At 43.7% G+C, this 20,292-nt stretch overlaps 1 protein-coding gene across 10 annotated transcripts in view; it reads right to left on the bottom strand.

The window, feature by feature from the left end:
- PTPRF (protein tyrosine phosphatase receptor type F) overlaps positions 1-20,292 on the bottom strand; it is an 834,986-nt gene that overhangs the window by 85,786 nt on the left and 728,908 nt on the right. For all 10 annotated transcript variants that reach the window (XM_061632671.1, XM_061632670.1, XM_061632668.1 and 7 more), the window contains 5 exons: positions 12,841-13,110; positions 10,103-10,684; positions 9,539-9,672; positions 7,801-7,945; positions 3,734-4,039 (listed from right to left, as the gene is read on the bottom strand). In XM_061632671.1, coding sequence (XP_061488655.1) covers positions 3,734-4,039; positions 7,801-7,945; positions 9,539-9,672; positions 10,103-10,684; positions 12,841-13,110 — 1,437 coding nt within the window. The remainder of the gene's footprint in view (positions 1-3,733; positions 4,040-7,800; positions 7,946-9,538; positions 9,673-10,102; positions 10,685-12,840; positions 13,111-20,292) is intronic.

The raw sequence follows: 20,292 nt of genomic DNA, 5'->3' as shown, positions 1-20,292 counted from the left end.
AAAGGTGCATGGGTGGTAGCCAAGGTTGGCAAAGAATGGTATCTGCTGAGTGGATGCATGTACCAAATTGTTGTAAGAGGGGGCAGACAGCAGGGTGGACTCACAGGGTGCCCCAGCCCCTGTTTTTGACAGCACAACCCCAACTGAGTCTGAGCCTGATTTCCTCGACTTTGGGCAGCACAGTTTTAGTATGTTTTAAAGTCTTTTAAAGCCAGCTCCAGACACTCTTGGATGAGACTGATTATCTGGATCCATTTCAGTCGGGTTTCAGGCCTGGTTTTGGCACGGAAACAGCCTTGGTCGCCCTGTATGATGACCTCTGTCAGGAGAGAGACAGGGGGAGTGTGACTGTTGATTCTGCTTGATCTCTCAGCGGCTTTCGATACCATCGACCATGGTATCCTCCTGGGAAGACTGGCTGAGTTGGGAGTGGGAGGGACTGCATGGCGGTGGTTCTGCTCCTACTTGGTGGGTTGGCTCCAGAAGGTGGTGCTTGGGGAACATTGCTCGGCGCCCTGGACTCTCCAGTATGGGGTTCCACAGGGGTCATTTCTGTCCCCCATGCTGTTCAACATCTACATGAAACTGTTGGGTGTGGTCATCCAGAGCTTTGGAGTGTGTTGCCATCAGTTTGCTGATGACACACAGTTCTATTTCTCCTTTTCATCCTCTTCAGGTGAGGCTGTCAATATGCTGAACCAGTGCCTGGCTGAGACAATGGACTGGATGAGGGCTAATAAAGTGAGGCTCAATCCAGACAAGACTGAGATGCTGTTAGTGGGTGGTTCTTCTGACCGGATGGTGGATGTCCAAACTGTCCTGGATGGGGTTGCACTCCCCCTGAAGGAGCAGGTTCGTAGCTTGGGGGTTCTCCTAGAACCATCTCTGTCACGTGAGGCTCAGGTAGCCTTGGTGGCATGGAGTGCCTTCTACCAACTTCAGCTGGTGGCCCAGCTACGCCCCTATCTGGACAGGGATAACCTGGCTTCAGTTGTCCATGCTCTGGTAACCTCCAGGTTAGATTACTGCAATGCGCTCTATGTGGGGCTGCCTTTGAAGACAGTTTGGAAGCTGCAGCTTGTGCAAAATGCAGCGGCCAGATTGGTAACAGGGACCAGACGGTTCAAACATATAAAACCGATTCTGGCCCACTTGCATTGGCTGCCTGTATGTTTCCGAGCTCGATTCAAGGTGCTGGTTTTAACCTATAAAGCCTTACATGGCTTAGGACCACAATACCTGATGGAAAGCCTCTTCCGGTATGAACCCACCCGTACACTACGCTCAACGTCAAAAGCCCTCCTCCGGGTGCCTACTCCGAGGGAAGCTGGGAGGCTGGCAACAAGGGAAAGGGCCTTCTCAGTGGTGCCCCCCAAATTATGGAATGATCTCCCTGATGAGGTGCACCTGGCACCAACACTGTTATCTTTTGGTGCCAGGTCAAGACTTTCCTCTTCTCCTAGGCATTTTAGCATGTGTTTTAAAATTGCTTTTTTAAAAAATGTGTTTTAAAATTTGTGTATTTGTTTTTAATGTTTTTAATTGTTGTAAACTACCCAAAAACCTTTGGCTATGGGATGGTATACAAATGCAATAAATAAATAAATAAGATGTTTTAGACAGCTTTTAGTGTTTTTGTTTACCGCCCCGGGCTCTTTCTAGGAGGAAGGGAGGGATATAAATTAAATAAATAAATACATACATACATAATGATCAGGATGCTCAAGGTAAACTATTAACCATAGCTAATGATTTACCACATCCAATGCTACCAATGATTAAAATAGGGCATTTATGATAATTGCTCTAAGGCAGGTGTGGGAAACCTTTGGCCTTCTACATGTTGCTGAACTTCAACTCCTATCATCCTTGGACATTGGCCATGCTTGCTGGAGCTCATGGGAATTGTAGTTCAGCAACATCTAGAGGTCCAAAGGTTCCCACACCTGCTCTGCTATATAGCCGATAAGGATGAAGGCAGACCTTGGAAACGGACATTCTTGGTTGGCCATTCAGATTAGAAAATGTTTTTTGAGAATAGTGAAAAATGGCAATTGCCTGAAAATTCTGAATTTATATGCCAGGAGAAGCATTTATGCCCTATTCACAATTTGGAAAAATAATATTACTATTCTGGATTCTTATACTGACATTGAAAAAAAAGTAAAAAAAATAATAATTAGGCTCTTAGTAAGCCCCTCCTTCTTATGCTATCAGGGGCAGGCCATATGTTATCTCCAGAGTACCGTTCCTGTACACTGCTGCTTAGCATTAGCTTGAAAGCTTAGAAGATCATTCTGCTATTACAGGACAAATCCATGGAGCCCCAAAGCACACTGTTCCCCAATTGCCAGTGCAGCACAAGGTTAATTGGGGACAGAGAACTGGATGAAACATGCAAGGATTGTTCTATGCAGGCAGGCAGGCAGGCAGGCAGCCACTCACCCTCAGGCAACTGGTTATTTTCCACAGATCTCACTCTTAATTGTAGATAATTACTTGAAGAGGAGCACAGAGGGGAAAGATACATATATTAGCAAAGGGTGGAGGCAGGGCTAAATGTGGAATGAGGAAAGGGATCATAGACCTCAATCCATTTTGCTGTATAAACTTGGGAGAGGGGGTGTCTTTTCCAGATTGTTATTCATCCTCTCCAAAAAGTGAGTGGAAAGCAAATCTCACAGCAGTGTGGTATCTGGTTAACACTCCCTTTCTGCTCCATGGCTGGGGCAGTGGTTGTGAATCTTCTGGAAGCGTCAGCAATTGCAAAGTTTCTATAGCCACCATTAAAGGGACTGAATTATGGTGGGGCAATGGAGGTCACCCCAGTTATAAGAAGGGTGCATTAGCTACCAATTATATTTCAAGATGCAAAAGCATTTCACCCCCTTTTTGTGCTCCTGTTCATGAGAAACCAGTGCATCAGAAGGTTCTAAAACCACTCCTGATAGACAGCCTAGCTGGGACAGTCAACTGTGCAACCCTGAAACCTATGCAGAGAGCTTCCTGCGACATTTCTAAGACAGGAGTTTCCCTCTGGCTAAGGATTTGCTAAATGAGAACTGAAGCAAACAATTCAGGCAGCAGGATACACAGATGCACTAGCAACCTTCAAAAGTAGGTAGTGAACACTGCTATGCACCTCTTCCCAGGAGTGCACTACTGCAAGTGATAGCATAGCATGGGTGGTACAATCGAAGAATGCCTGTTCTCAGTTTGCTGAGTGGTTCCCTTTTCCTGTTTGATTGCCTGTGCCCTCTCTGGCCTCTGAGGTAAGGATGCAGCCTTGGAAGTGCCTTCTGACACCATGAACACTGGCATTCTCTACAGAAGAGGCTTATGCTAGCATGACATAACAGACAGGCTAGTTAATACAATGCATTTTTTGCTTCAGAATGTCCCCGACAGAGAGTTACTCTGCCCATGTGATAGAAAAGAAATTCATTATTTATTTATTTAATTTACATCCTGCCCTTCCTCCTAGAAGCAGGCATTTTGATTATATTTCATATATATGAACCCCTTTTTTTCTTATTGACTGCTCTTAGGCACCTGGAAAAGCAGCTGCCCTTCTTGCTTTTAAGGTGTGTGTGCATATGCCTTGGAAGCAGGTCCCAGGTGAACTTTGCTGACAAAAGGGAGAAAGAAACCCAATAACACTACAAATGCTACACCTTTGGCAGCACCAAAAGTGTCCTTGTTACCTTCAGCCATGTGTCAGGCAGGAACCTACCGTCTTCTTCAGTGCGAACCAAGACAGGGATGCTCTCTGGCCCAGGGCCCACGTCTGTGTGAGCCCTCACCCACACCTTGTACTCTGTCCATTTCTCCAGGTTGTTGATCTCCCAGCTGGAATGCTCATGTCCAAGGCCCTCAACCACATGCTTGGTGCTGTCCTCTCCTTCCACCGCTTGGTATGCGATGGAATACTGGGTGATGACTCCGTTGCGGCTCTGAGCTGGTGGTGGTACCCAACTTACCCGGATAGTAGTGGAGCTGGTGCTTACACACGTGACCTCTTGGGGTGGGGCAGAAGGGGCTAGGGATAAATAAAATGAAGGAAGCGGGGAGATGAGGGGAAATGACTGGGCAAAATACATAATCTACAGGGAGCTCTTACCCAGCCAGCATAGCCTAACATAGAGCAAAACCCCTTCTTTCTTGTGTTTGTGAAATATATGCAGAGGAGTTAGGCCTATGAAAGGCAGTTTGTGCCATGTACAGTATGGGATCTAGAATGATACCAGTGTTTATCTTTGTACAGAAGAAAAGAAGAGAGAATTAGAAGGTACAAGACTCGGAGAGATGAGATATCAATAGGATATGTAACAGATGAGAATATGAGGGCAGGAATTGACAAGAAAGAATTCGAAGTCTGAAAATGATGGAAATCAAGAAGAAATTAAGAACACTGTTGCTGTGTTCCTTTAATAACTCAGTAATGCTCAATCTAAAGAAGGTTATTAAGGTATACATCTTTTGTGGACAGTCTGACTAAACTGTGCACTAACTGGCACAAGCAGGCAATCCTGGAGGATAGATTTGTTGTATTTGACATATAGCTCCACGTTTGTGAAACTACTGAGTACGGCACAGAACTGGAGTCTCCTAAGGCTATGAGGAAGATTTCCAGAGGTAGAGTGTCTTGCAACAACACTGTTGAGGTGGACCAGAGATGTAGAGAAGAAAGAAAGCCAAGGCAATAGAGGAGGAAAACAAAGTGAGTATAGGTATAACCCATGAAAGAGACACGGGATGTGAGAAGCAGATACTGAAAGCATGGGTTCCTTGGGCAAGAAGAGAGCTTAAATTAACTGTAGATAATAATCTTTCCCTGACAAGTCAAAGATTTTGGAGAGTAGGTCTCACTGGGAAATTTTTTGCCTATTAACCTCTGATTGGCAAAGCTTCCAGCAACTAGGAGGAGAATTATCAGCAAGCTTAGTAACTGGAGCAACGAGACAGGGGGATTTCCCATTTCTGCTGACTGCTGGGTAAGAGTCACACCTGCAAAATGCCAACACACAAGCTGCAGCTTAACATTGGAAGAAGTCAAAATAAAACTCAGCAACACAAGCAGAATAAATGGGAAAAGTACATGAGACAGAAATGCACACCAACATGCACATGCACACACATTATCCACATATTTTGAACTATGAACATCATGACACATACAAATATTATCAGAGGCAATATAAACACACTTGCTATGCTCAGGCTATGTCCTCCCTGGAAATGCAAGCGCCTCTAATTCATGCTCATGTGAACGCTGCTTGCATGATGAACACTGGGTCCCCAGTAGCCTGCTTTCAATGTTTCTACGTAGAGGAACAAATGAGTACACAGCAGGGGTTTTGAACAAGATAATCAACCCTAGGCAAAATGCTAGAAGTGGCAGCACTTTGCCCTGGCATAACATATAAAGGGACAAAGATCCTGTGTGTGATTAGAGGACTACCTGGCTAGGGTTGATGGGAGTTGGAGTCCAAAACATCTGAAGGGCATGACATTGGCTACCCCTACTCTACCCCTTTTTTCCACTGCTAAACAGATCCATCCTGAGGGAAATGTATAATGGGGAAGGGGCTATTGGCTAACATTACAAATATAATATGCAATTTGGCCTGGACTATATGCACTGACCTTACCTTATCACTGAATCATCAAAGCTAGACCATATATCTCTGAGGCTAGGAAACACAGCCAGGGCTGGAGCAATGGCACCTATCTTTTTACAATTTGTATCATGGAAGTATTCTGTCAGAGAGCCCTTCCCTGCTTCTGTCACACAGATGCTGTTCAACATGCCACTGCAAACACTTTAGAAAGATAGTTTTGTATTTCGCTAAATCAGCATATGGCTCTATGTTAAACTCAGATGCTTTACTAGCTCCACATAAAATCTGTGATGACAAAAAAGTAAATATGGATGAGAAAAAAGCTCAACAGGAATTGTTCGAGGCATGTCATCCCCTTTATTTTTGTACTGATTGGTAGAAACCTGGGTTTCATGGGTCTCTCGCAACAAATCAACTCTGCAAAACTTTTCTGATTCTGAGAGCTGTTTTCAGACACTATTCAAGGACAGGTAAAATTGAGAATTCCTATTGATGGGCTCTTTGGAACAGGTTTCTCAGTTATCATGGCCAATTAATTCATGCTCCAAATGTTGTATTTCATTGGATGGGTTTCACACCAAGGGAAACAAATGCTTTGGCACCACACATGTCCTCACCCTAAAGGCATGAATATAGGATCCTTCTTTTAGCTGTGGATTAGAAACTGAATGGGTAAAATAACATAAAATCAGGATTAAGCTTCTTTTAGTTGCTGGACTTTATGCTCCTTGCACAGGCTCCTAACATGGCCCAGTTACATAGAGCCATGTATGACTTGCAGTTTGGAGACAGCTGCATTGCCATTTGCTTCTGATATCTGTCTGTTCTGCCTTGTTAGCATGATTGCTGGGAAAGTGCCCTGTCACAGCCTATCAATACACATGCTCCATCAGTAACTGCTAACAGAGCAATTACCAGTCTCCACACTCAGTGTGTCCTCCCTAATGTAAAATATTTATAATACCTCCATCTGAATATTTTCATATATTTTGTCCAATCCATTGTACTGGCGCTAAGATCCCATTAGCTGAAGAGCAAGTTAAACAGGGCTGCTGGAATCCTTATGACTAATATGCTAATGAAAGGAGGAAAGGTCATTCCATTCATGAGTGGAACAATTCTTCCCCACTCTGATTTATCCTGGGCACTCTCTGGCTCCCCACAGAGAGGGCGGCTGTTGCCTCTTCTATTGCTTATCCCACACAGCCACTAAATCCTTGACAAATGGCACAAATAGAAATGCCTGTCTTTCCCCCTTTAATGCTTTTTAAATAAAGCAAGCTCCAAAATCATTAGTGAAAACAAGCTTATCTCAGAGCTCTTTAATAGCTTTTAATCTGCTTATGTGCAGCACTTTGAGCTGCCACTAAGGGTGCATTGGTCTCTTACTCCACCAGCACATGAAGAGCATGAAAGTGATCCGATTTGGGTCTTTATCTGGCCTTCTGACTAACTCCACTATTGCCTGGTGCTGTTTCTCAAGCCTTCAAAACCTAGAAGCAAAAACCACACAGCAATCTTTTTCCTTCTTCCACTCCATAAAAGTCAAGCATCCACATGATACACTGCTCTGCATATCTCACTCACCATACATCTCTTACGAAGCTATTAATTATTCCATCTATTTGCAAAGATCAAATCCCACCACCCCCTAAGTTAATACTTCTAGGCTTACAAATGCTTGAAGTGTAGCAGTAATGCAATGTGTGCAGCACTCCCTCTTGTACAGAGATGATTGGATATGCCTGGGGAGGGCAGGGAAAAGACGAGCAATGGTGTCTTTCTGACTGGGGTATGAGTACATGCAGAGTAGGGAGATGCATGCACCAGGTGCAGATACTATAACACTCAGTCTAAACCCACTACAACTGAATTGAAGAGGGAGAGGATATGCCAGTAAACTCACAGAGATACAAGGAATAAATCCCATCAGTTTATCCCACCTATTCCCTTTGCCCAGCATATCTGTGAGTCCACCTGTTGAAAGGGGAAAGCATGGTCTAAAGGACAGAAGGACAAGACTTACCCTGGCCAAATGGCCCCTGCTTCAGAGCCATAGCTGGCCTGTCCACTCCACATCTCTCTTGCTGCTGGTTCCAACCTCCCCATTAACTCTCATACAAAAACATTGAAGCTTTTGCCCTCCCTCACTCTCTTGCAACCAAGCAGAGACACTTACTGGACTGTGCTGTCCGGGCTTCCAAAACTGGGGTATAGACCCCCAGGCCCAGCTCAGAGCGGGCTCCCAGCTGGAACTTGTAGAGTGTATCTGGCTTGAGCCCTTCAAGTGCATATGATGAGGTCTGGTCAAATTCCACCTTATGCTAGAAAAGGTAAGAGGCAAGTTTTTCTTTTAGTTGGATGGAAATTAAGAAAGAGCATAGCCTTTGATGCTACTTCATCCCATGCCCGCAATAGTCCTGGACTCTTGGCCATAGATGCTTACTAGTACTACATACTAGCAATGCCATTTTACAAATCCAAACACATGCCACCTACATATAAGGATCAGGAAGGCTCCCAAGGATTTTTCACAGGTCTTCCTCTCCTAAACCAAAATATTGGTTTTCTGTCTTCATTTTGTCACTGTTTGGTGGTATGTATTGTTTTAAGCAGTGTCTACAATGTGTAACCATAATACAGAAGGCATAAAGTTCAAAAACAGACCCAAATCTGTACTTATAGAAATCCAATACATTTTTACCTATATTGTGTTGTTAAATCTGGGTTGACCTAGGTTCCAATATGGAACCCTCAGGTGAACTGGTCTTTGGCAGGACTGTATGTATTCCTCACTTTAAAAAAATCTAGACCCTAGGGCTACAAAGATAGGCTGTAAAAGGTGAATATAATGTCTGCTTAGAGAGGTAAGCGGTGGTAACGCAGCTAAAGCTCTGCTCACGGCCAGAGTTCGAGTCCAACGGAAGGAGGAAGTCGAATCTCCGGTAAAAGGGGTCGAGGTCCACTCAACCTTCCATCCATCCGTGGTCGGTAAAACGAGTACCCGGCATATGCTGGGGGGTAAAGAAAGGCTGGGGAAGGAACTGGCAATCCCACCCCATATATATGGTCTGCCTAGTAAACGTCGCAAGACGGCACCCTAAGAGTCGGAAACGACTCGCACTACAAGTGCGGGGACACCTTTACCTTTTAAATTTCTGAGCCAATGTAGGACTGGTGGGACTTCCAGTGGTCAGGGCAGTGGGGCTTCAGTATCCTTCATAGCTTATTGACCCTCCCCATGACTAGCAGAAAAATTACGTACACCAATAGATATATACAAATTTGCTTTTATTTGTATTATTCATACCAGGAACAGAATTTATAGTTTCTTGGCAAGGAATTTAGCTAACTGGTGTAGAAGTTATGTATTTTTTTAAGCACAGTGAACAATCTATGTTCATCTTATGCAACCCTTAAATTGTTTCAAGGAGATAATTTCACTGCTAAATGGAACTTGTGCATTCTCACTACACTGATGCTGAACGAATCACTTTCAGTTCCTAGATACTGGAAACTTTTGGCTAGTGAGGTATGTGTTAATATAAGTTCAAGTGACAAGCTGTGACTGGCCTTCACTTCAGAGTTACAGTTTAATAGTTTATGTAACTGTCACTAGATAACCTCTGAGGCCTGATCCAAATATTTATGCAAAGGTGAGATTGCCACCAAAAACTACTACTGCACGCAGCTGCAGGAACTCTTTCAAGTATCACCGGGAAGTGGGACTCTGGTATAAGTTCACAATCCAATGGGATGTGGATTTTAATGTTCTTGCAGCTGCAAGAAGCCCTATTTATGCAAATATCATTTTCATCAACAATCAAACTGGGTCTAACTCTAACAGATAGCACAAAAGAAAATTTTGATACTTTTTTTTTATTTTTTTACCAGCAATGGGTTATGGCGTCCCTCACCTGGATCCCATCTGTCCCTTCCCAGTACACCAATTCATACTTGGTGATGCGTTCCTGAGGTGCTGGCAGCCATGTCAGCAAGATTCGTGTGTCAGACTCTGCCTCAGCTTGGAAGTCAGCTGGTTGAGATGGAACTGGAGACCGATAAAACAAGAGTCAGCTGGGGAGTGTGGTTCCAGAGCAGTGTTAGAAAATTTGTAAGGCACAAGCCCTCAACAGCATTTTCATGAATTATGCTTAACACAATCCTCTAAACTCCAGGTTAAAACAAAGATAACTTATATTCTTTCTCAGTGATTAACTAAAGTGATTAACTCAGGTATCCACTTCCATACTTAAGTCAGCTGTTAACTATGCAGATGCTCCTCTCCTATAAACACTACTCTTATGTATTTGCCTCCACAGTGCTGGTGGAACACCTCTTTGAAAAGTACAAGTTGTCCATCAATCCCTAAAGTCTCTGGATCACACTTCAACCATGGCTTTGGACCGAAAATATTAGCTCTTTGGAATAGCAAGGGAAAGCAGGAGAGGGAGGTGATAGAGCTCACACCAAATACATACCACCCTGCTGAGCCTTGATCTGGATGACTTCAGAAGGGGGGCCATCTCCTACTGAGGTGAAAGCCAAGACACGGATACTATAGGTGGCCCCAGTTATCAAGCTGCCTACAGTGGTGAGATGGCTATCATCAGTGTTGTGTTTCTGCCACTTGCTGAGAGATAGGTGGGGGTCAATGGTATAGTACACTCGGTAGCCCCGAATCATCCCATTGGGCTCTTCAGGTTGTTCCCATTGGACCAGCATGGTGCTGGCACTCAGCATCCGTGCCTTCACTTTGAGGGGTGGGCTTGATGGGGCTTGCTCTCCTGTCCGTGCCTCAACCAACTCACTAGAGAGACTTCTGCCAATGTTGTTTACAGCGATAATGCGGAACTCATATTCTGAGAAGGGGCTCAGGCCACCAATGCTATAGCGGGTGGTTGCCACACCATCCACTTCTTGGAAAGTGCCCTCTAAGGACTTGGGCTTGTACTGGATAACATAATAGGAGATAGGGTCAGCATTTCCCGAGTCCCAGGTGAGAGTCACACTGGTGGCAGTCGTCTCAGTCACTAGTGGCTCAGTTGGAGGTTTTGGAAGAGCTGAAAGCAAAAAACACAGTATCAATAATTTGATAAGTGCAAATGCTGTAATATGAACAGTTTTAAAGAAGGGTCAGACTTTTACTAACACTTTCCTTTAAAGGCAGAAATCATTTCATAGTCAAGGATGTACATTTTTATATTACATATTACCATATATTGCTTGAAGTGCTTCGTAATGGAAGGGTAAACACAGCAATCATGTTATGTGCTCAAAGCACTTGCTGGCAGCTGGCTAAATTTAAACAAGGATCTAAGTCAGGTTTTCCAAGGGGGAAAGGGGTTCTTCAACTGAGACACCCTTCTTCGACTGGGAACACCTAGGGCAACAGTAGTTCCATCTTCACTGCTGCTGCAAGAGCAACAAGATGTGGACTGCAGGGACTTGTGAAAAGTGCATTTAGGTACTGGGATGTTAGGGAAGCCTGGGTTATGCCAATTCCAATCCTGCTAACAGGAAAGTGGAACTCCTCTAGCACAACTGCTTACATCTGCCATTTATCTAGAAAGGTAAATTTGTGGTCAACACTGTGCCCCTGTGCTACCCAGGGATCCTTCTGTGTATTGGCTATGGAACTGAGCACCAGAAAAGCACCTATTGCCATGAGGAAAAGACTGAGGGATTCCTTGACTCCCTTAATGATCACCCTCTGGGGCTGGATTAATGAAAATACTGAAATCACTTTAGGTATGAGGATGTTTGGATAAGGCAACAGCACTGAGAGGCAGACACTCGCATAAGACTTTGTCAAGTGAACTGAAGAGATGTGCTGTCCTGGGTGCCATTTTATCCTATCCAGATAAATGGGAAAACCAAAAAACAGAAAAGCTGAATTACAGTAAAGGCTACTGCAGAGAACACCCCTTAGCATTTCTCCTTGGGCCTTGCTCTATAATTCTGATGTTTGGCCATTCTATTTATGCACTGAAAGGAAACCTTTATTTTACAAGAAGGCAAATGAGGAAGGGCATTGGAGATAAATGTTGGATAACAACAACAAGGGGGAAGGCATGGTGGATGTGTCTTAAAAGTCTTCTGTGATTCGTGTCTGGGATAGAATCTTGCAACTGTCAGGAAGGTTAAGGATTACAGATCTCTTTCACAATTGTTTCCAGATTCTCCTCTATCCCCTTCAAATTTCCAAAGATAAAACCTCCTCTCTACTTCTTTCAATACTGGGCCTACTCCTACTGCAACCTGGGACTTTCTATAGCAAGAGAGCCCTGCTGGACCAAGCCAAAGGGCCCATCTAGTCCAACATCCTGTTTTCACAGAGGCAAATCAAATGCCCATATAAAGCCCACAACTAGGACCTGAGTGCAATAGCACTCTCCCTATTTACAATTCACAGCAAATTGTATGCAGGGTATGCTGCCTCTGAGAGTGGAGGTAGAACACAGGAATCATGGCTGGTAGCTATTGATAGATTTATCCTCCATTAATTTGTCTAATCCTCTTTTAAAGCCACCCAAGTTGATGGCCATCACTACATCTTGTGGGAGAAAATTCTATAGTTTAACTATGGTTGCACTGTGAGATTTCTGAATCAGAAGAGCAAAGTAGATAGCATCACACATAACCTGAGTCTGGCTAATTTTAATTAATTATTGTTGTTGTTGTTGTTAATAATAATAAAAATAAATAAAAAACAACCACACCACAGGGAGGTGCAGCCAAACAGAAATCTATCTCACTCTAGAGTCTTCACGATTCATGAATAATTCCCCCCAAAATATGGATTCATGTCTTAGTCATTATTCACTTGAATGGGCAATGAGAGTAGCTGCAGGGCCAATTTTTGGTACCATCCCCTGTCGTCGTTCCAGCTCCCTATATGTTCACAGCAAAATCTGATTTGGGGGGGGGGAACGGGAAGGACAGCCTGCTGTACTTGTCTCTGCATGATTTAGATCCCTGATCATGCAGGCTACATGAGTACAGCAGACTCCCTGCTACCTATGAACATGCGAGGAGTTGTATGACAACGGGGGGAGGGCTAAAGGTGAGGCCCCACAGCACATTTGTACTCACATTGCCCATTCACACAAATAATGATTAAATAGGGCTAATGTCACAACGTCATCCCATTCTGCTACTTGGTAGGGATAGGGCTGTGCTATGTAGGGGTACAGGATAGCATGGAGTAGCTTCTTACCTTTGACAGTGATTTGTGCTGTTGCATGGATTACACCCAGAGAGGACATGGCTTCGCAGGTGTAGTTGGCTGACTGCGTGATATTGGTCAGCTCTAAAACATTCCTGCCCATCGGCATGTCATCTTCTTTTGTCAGCTCCACATCTCCAACAATCCATTTCACATAGGGCATTGGAGACCCTACTGCTACACATGTGAGATTCACGCTCCCTCCAGGCATCACCTCATGGTTGCTTGGAGGGATTGAAAATCGAGGTGACACTCGCCGCACTGAAACAAGGAACAGACAACTAGTAGGGTCACAGCCTAGGCACTGATACTCACTTGCTTCAAAACTGAGGGGGGTGGAGGAAGGATCAACATTTGTCCTAAGTAGTAGCAAATCAATCCAGTAAAAAAAAATATGCACAAGAGCTGTTCACTGCTCTGCCATGTTTCATACCCTTGGGTTCTCCTTCTGAACCACTGGTCTTTTTGGCAGAAGCCCAACAGTAGGGCTGGCACCATAATTCTTCTCTCACCTAAGCTACATCACAGACACTAAAATGTATCCCTGTTTCAACAGCACTAATTAGAAAATATGTTCACTCTCCATCCATAGGGTATACAGAACCTCTGCAAGGTGGAATAATCTACTAAACTGGTTGGTTTCACAGTACAGCAACCTGCAGACCAAACCTATTTTGTAGGGGCAGTTTCAGGGTTTTCTTTTTAAATTAATGCATATGTTACTGTTAGCTCAAACAGTATTCCTGTGGAAGATGCAGCAATGAGCCTTGGCCACTTCAAAGCCATATCAGATCATCTTGCTGGGTAGGGGTTTCATCCTAATGGACAGGAGATGAGATCCAAGCTGACAGCAGAGGGCCTGGGTGACAAGGTCCTCCCTCCCCACCTTTGGGAAAGCTCTCCAGGACACAGATCACTCCTTATTTCACCATGCAGCATCCCTTCAAATCAAATTCTCAGTTGACTTATTTGTAGGCAAACCCTCAGGCCTGCTAAAGCTCTCTGGCTGTTGGCTGCACACACTTCATTCAGGGAAATGACACTGAGAAATGAGGACCCTTTTCTAAGGCCAATGTTATGGGCCAATTTAAGCAGGAAATCTGAGCAGAGTAAATCTTTGTCTCCCCTGGGCAAGCTCATTTCAGGTTTTATTTAAAAGGGGGGAAAGGATGCAATATGTCTCTTCTGGGAAGCCAGCTTCTCTCGAATGAAGATGTCATTACATGTTTATGGGGAGTCCCCCCCTTAATATCTTAGCCTCTTCGATCCACACAGACAGGGCTGGCAGAGTAGTGAAGAGCTGCAATGCGGAGGGACAGGGTTGGCTGAAAAGCAGTGGGGTGGACTATTTGTTAGCAAGATAGGATAGGATGCTCAGGGGCTAAAGCCCATTGGGAGCACCTCATGCTAGGCCGCCTCCTGTGCCATCCCAGCACCACAAAATCTCATTAGAAAAGGGGCAGCTGCTGACAGAAAGGCTGACAAGACTCAGCTCAGCCTGACAGGCTGACACTTCCCCTAATCAAATTTCGCTTGAGCTCTCTTTGATTATTCATTCCCAACCTGGCAGACTTGCAGAAACAGACTGAACACTGAAGCCCCCACACCAGCATGTACAACAGAGTGAGGGTTTGGGGATAAATTAGACAATTGTGTTGACTGTGTGTGTATATACTACACACTATCTCAGTGACAAAGCAGGGTTCATTAGCTCCTTAATACCTTGGGGTGGGGGGAATATATGCATGTTTGCATATAAAATATATATTTTTCCCCAAATGACTAAATCTATAGTCCTGCAGGTTGTTTCTTTTAATCAATTACTCAATCTCAAATCAATTGTTACATGCATGCCAGTAAAAGACTTGCTACGTGATTGATGGAGGAGTGTCCCCCAAACAAGAAAGAAATTAAAGCAAATCAGTGCTCTAACACAGTTATGAGAATACCCAGGTACTTGATGGACATGGCAATGGGTCAACATGATGGGGTGGTTGTCCAACGCAGCCTGATTCTGATTGGCAAGAGGCAGGACTCTTCTCCCCTCACAATGAACATAGTATTGAGCCAGTACAGGAAGAGGCTATTCATATGTTGCACATCGATCCAGGGACTGACCATCTTCCCACCCGCTCAACAACCAAACTGGTCTCAAAGAAAAGCAAGCTTCAGTAGTAATGCAACAGGCCCATGCATGGCATGCGCCAGACAAGGAGGCCAGGGATGGGAAAGAAGCCGCAACATAAAATCTGGACAGAAAACAGAGTGGGGTGTGTGTGATATGCACATATGCAGGCACTGGACACAGGAATGAGACTGGGAGGAATTCATGCAGGTGGGCTGAAAGAAACCAGTAGTGTGCAGAAACCACTTCTGCCATCCACTCCAGTGAGAACCAGACAAGATCACTCCTATGACTACCTCTGATTATATAAGCCACCTTTAAATGCATGCATGAGCAGTGGTTAGAATTAGAGTGAATCTCCATCACAACAGTACTCCCTAACATATCTCTCAGACATCAGTCCCCAGCTGTCTCCTTCGTGGCAGTAAAAGGACCTGTCAGGACCATGCTTGGGAAGAAAGAACACAGCTTGTGAATCTGCCGATAAGCGCTTTAGTTCATTCACCAAAGTGCTATTGAGAAAACCTCTCACCCTTTTTGAAAGCTGCTGTTTACTATTCTAGCAGCAGGGGAAAAGAAAAGGTTACTTGACAATGTATCAGAGATGGGTCTCTTCTAGCCCAGCCACAGGATGAATGGCAATGAAAGTCTCCTTCCCCCACCACTTCCCACACAAAACCAAGTAGATTTAAAGAAAGGCTGTAGGCAAGCCCCTTCCCCAAGGGTAGGTTACTCAAAGAGAGGATCAAAAATCAAAGCACTCCTGATTCTGCAAAACAACACAGCCAAATGTCACTCTTATGACTGAGCACAGATACGCCTGTCCCTGAGGCCATCACAGACACTGAGCTGATGACCCCTTTCTTTTTTATTGGCACCTTGATGCAGCAATCGTTCTAGATTGGTGACAGGACATAAAGGTGGATAAGTGAGGCTGCTGACTTAGTTCTTCACTGTTTTTGAAAGTCTTCCATTCCCCCCAAATGCTTGTCCTCGGGCAGCGAGATTGCCCTATTAAAGATCTATGCAATTGACCTAGCCTCAACAAATTACCCTCCAGCCACACTAAATAGGCTACGAATTGTATAGTATTACCAAGAGAGATTGTTTCTGTTGGTCATAAGGGAGGAAAAAGAGCTTCCCCATTAAGGGGTGCTGGAGAATCCTATAGGATTCATTGTTTATTGACCTCTTGCTTTGCCTCCCTCTGCAGCAACACTTTGGTGGTTTCTCTCTTCCAATCTGGTTGCAAATATTCATCAGAAGTGCTGCAAATCCAACGGTAGCTCTCATTATGTAGAGAGGAAGAACGGGCAGGGCAATCAATGGAGGCTCAGATGCGTGCCTCACTAGAGGGAGAAGGTATCAGCCTCCCTTCAAATCTTTCTTTGGCCATTCAACTACATACTGAGATCTTAGAAGAGGGAAAGATGGGTTTAGAGAGGCTATTTTCAATCCAGGCTAGAAAGAATGCCTGGAAAGGTTATAAAAGAGCTGAATTCCAACCTAGTACAGGATTCTAGGGTAATTGGCAGCCAGTGGGATGTGGAGCAGGGCTGTCAATCAGCATTAGACTCCTCTGGCAGAAAGTCTGACTTTCGCCGCTCTGGTGAAAGTCGCTTACACAGAATGCAAATCCACGTACAGCATATGTGGCTCTAGCTTCCACCAGGCTCCAGGCCCTCTCCCTTCTCTGGCATGGTAATAAATAATCTAAGACAGCTCCATTCTTGCCAATTGCAGAAATCTGCAGATTGCAATAAATGCCAAACGCTCCTAGCTTTATTCACGCTAACAAGAATTCTTTTCTCAGCAGAATTTGTCAGGGTTTTGTTTTGTTTTCTGTAAACTCTTTCTGGACACAGCGAAAGTGAGCAACTTGGAGATTTTGGAAGAACCACATGGGGGAAACTATTGTTAGAGGTCTATAGGCGAAGATGTTCAATGTTTATTTCAGCAGATTATTGAACATGAAATTCACTGTCACTCATCTCAGAGCATGGCATCATGTGCAACTTACAAAAAAGGAAAATTCCCAAGGCTTCCTCACTGAAATGAGCATGCAGGCAGGGCAATCATTTGGCAATCAAGGTGAAAAAGTAAGTAACACAGCATATCCTGAGCGATCTCACGGCAGTGGAGGTAAGAAAAACACACCGGTAGAGACCAGCTTCACATTCTGGAAGGAGGGGAGGGGAGAAGCAGACAATACCACAAAGGGAGGTGGAGAAGTGTTAATAATTTAGCATGCATTAGCATGCACCTTCCTTGCATCCAGAACAAATGAGCATGGATCAATCACTCTGCTTCTCTCATATTTGAGTGGCTGCTTCTCAGATTTCATAAAAACACTGAGGTCATCTCACTAAAAGTCTTCCTCCCACCACTTTTCTACTTCCATCTCGGGAAACTCCAGGCACTAAGCAACTGCTTAACAACTATTAAATGATTGCTGCAACAAAGCTAAGAGAAGAAGAGCACTGGAAAATAAGAGTATAGAGAGTGGCAGAAAGTGAAAGCCATCAGCTAGCCAATGTTCATTCAAAGCAAAAAGTGAATTCCAACCAATTCTCCTGATAGATGGCATCATATTATTATTATTATTATTTATTAATTAGCATTAGCACTAGTGGATAGCAGCATCCATGCTAAATTATTTTAAAGGACCTTAATAATTAATTGTGCCATTGCCACCATACTTCCTGGCTACATCGTTAGCTCCACTCCTTCAGGTAGGGTTAGCTGACTTAGCAAGCTTCCCATGCCAAAGACAATTGCCTCCTGCACCAATTCTTCCATAATATGAATTTGGCTCTCACCTTCCTGACACCTATACAACTATGCTACTTGGGTCAGTTTACACATATGCCTTGGACTTTGCGGGAAGGCTGGGCTTAAAGCACCGTTGTTTGGAAACTGAACACTCCTTTCTCCCGTGATGTTCTGTGACCATTGCTCTAGCTTTACTTTGCTCATCACACCTCCTTCTGGAAGATGGAGAACACACAATTTGGAAATATTATCATATCAGTATTAGCAGATCTGGATAGTTCCTCCACCCTTTTCTCATCCTTGTCACTATTATTTTAAACAAAATCTTCAGCTGGAAAGGTAGCTCCTGGGGCCTCACAATCTATTGACAGAATCACTAGCAGGAGGGGAAAGACTAGAAGAAGGAAAAATGCATTTAGAGTCTAATCTCCTGTTCAAACAATGCTGCACTATTTATGTTCCCAATACATCCTTGAGTGCTGACATTTTATAGACAATTTCCAAAACAGGGCTTAGCCATTTTTGGATTATATTTCAGCTATAACTTTTAGACCTAATTATTTGTGCTGACAACCCCATATAAAAGAGGATCTATCATTACAGCAGAGCAATGCCAAAGAACCATCACAGCTCGGCCCAGTGACATGCTAATAGCAAAGCAAAGGAGAGGCAGATTGTGCCGCTCTGAAATTTGCATTCATTCACCTCTGAAAATAACACAGCATTAAGGAGGGGGAGAGAGAAAAGAGTTGCTGTATCAAGATAAAATAACTCTTTAATAAATAACCTGGTAGCAATCACAGAGCAATAATTAAATGCATGGGTGAACAGTACATAGTTGTAAGTAAAGCTGGAAAAAAAAACTTAAGATGTAAATTATCAGTGCCAAACAAATTATAAGCCTTGGAGCATCCCACTGGAATATTTAGTACCTAACATATCTCTTCCCATTAGGTATTTGAGCTTTGGGACATTTCTGGTGGGCCGGGACCAAACACCATTCTGGTCAAGGGCTGTTTCACATATGCCATTTTTCCTACAGTGGTGATGGGAAATATGCACATCTGGGAATATGAAAACAGTGTGTCTATTTTGCCACAGAAGCTACTTTGGCTTCAAAAGAATAAATAAATAGATAAAGACAACTGAGAAGGAGTCTGCAAGATGAACTATTTTGATAGATTTAGTGAATATTTTTAATGATGTGTTTCTAGGTTTGTAAAATTTAACTTATAATAAAACACACACACACATACATGTGCACTGGACAAAATAAGTCACCCTCATGATTTTCATATGTGAAGGTATAAGCATTTTCTTCTACACCCATGCTGGAAAAAATATAATACACAAAACAGTCCTAAGTGTCCACCTGCCAGCCAAGGCTACTGCTGCTATTGATAGACGCTTGAGGGTTCCACTGGAAAAAGGGATTTAATTTCTTCAGGTTATTTGACCTTGCACAGTAGAGCACAAGGCACATAGAATCTATGCAGCTTTAGGAACTTTCCACTATCTCTCAGATTCCATTCCTGCCAGGATCACATAGAATGTTATCCTCAACAAGCTTTAGTTTAAGCCTGAAAACTTTCTTAACCTGTTGTTGTCTAAGGGGAGAATATTCAGGATAACTGCAATGGTAGCTCATTAAACATGTTCCAATTACAGTCCTAATGAAGCCCACTTAGTATGGCAGACTAGCAGCTTGAGGGGTCTCAGTTTAAGGCATGTCCAAATAGCAGCTCCTCAAGCTTCACACATTTTAGTGCTGTTGCGCTGAACTAGAAGCACAAGCAACAGAACACTGAAGGTAACTTAAATAAGTAGGCCCTTTTTAAATGCAGATTCCAACCAGAAGTTCTGTCATGCAGAATGCACTACCTATTGTCCTATGATCACTACAGGTACCAGGCAAAGGTGTGGGACAAATATGGGATGAAATAGTGGAGCATGTGGACAGGAGGAGCTGGATAAACATTAATCTCCCTTCAGAACTGCTGTGTAGACATGCCCTAACTTTCAACATTCATCATTATTTAATAATCTAACCTTTCAGGACATAACGATTCCTAAAATTCTGGATTCTGTTTCCTTCATAGAAGGGATGCTACTTTGGGTAGTAGAAAGTTGTTGATATATGTATGAATTACTCCAGGCTGTAATATTGCCAAGCCCAGACAGCTTGCTTCCCTAATTTCAATACTCAGCACTATTTTGAAAATATCTGACCTACAGCAGCAGTTGAACTTTAAGGGAAATATTAGAGTTGCTTAAGCCTTCCACAGATGTTGATGTCTACCAGTCACCTTTTATCTAAGACCTTGGTGCAACACAGCACCATCAATAAGGCAGGTAAGGTAACAGCACACCTTCCTTCCTTTAGTGCAGTTGTTGCCCTTGCTGAGTCATTGTCCAGGGAAGAATGATGCCCCTGGGTTTCAGGCTTGCAGGTTACGCTCCTGTAAACAAAATGACCCAGCATGAGAAAACTCTGTTTTTTCAATTACATCTGTGGTATTTTGCATGTATCATGAACACAGCACCTC

This window comes from Rhineura floridana, chromosome 6, assembly GCF_030035675.1.
Source record: "Rhineura floridana isolate rRhiFlo1 chromosome 6, rRhiFlo1.hap2, whole genome shotgun sequence".
Lineage (NCBI taxonomy): Eukaryota > Metazoa > Chordata > Lepidosauria > Squamata > Rhineuridae > Rhineura > Rhineura floridana.
Note: the sequence above shows the minus strand (reverse complement) of the source record. Positions and strands in the feature narration are given on the sequence as shown.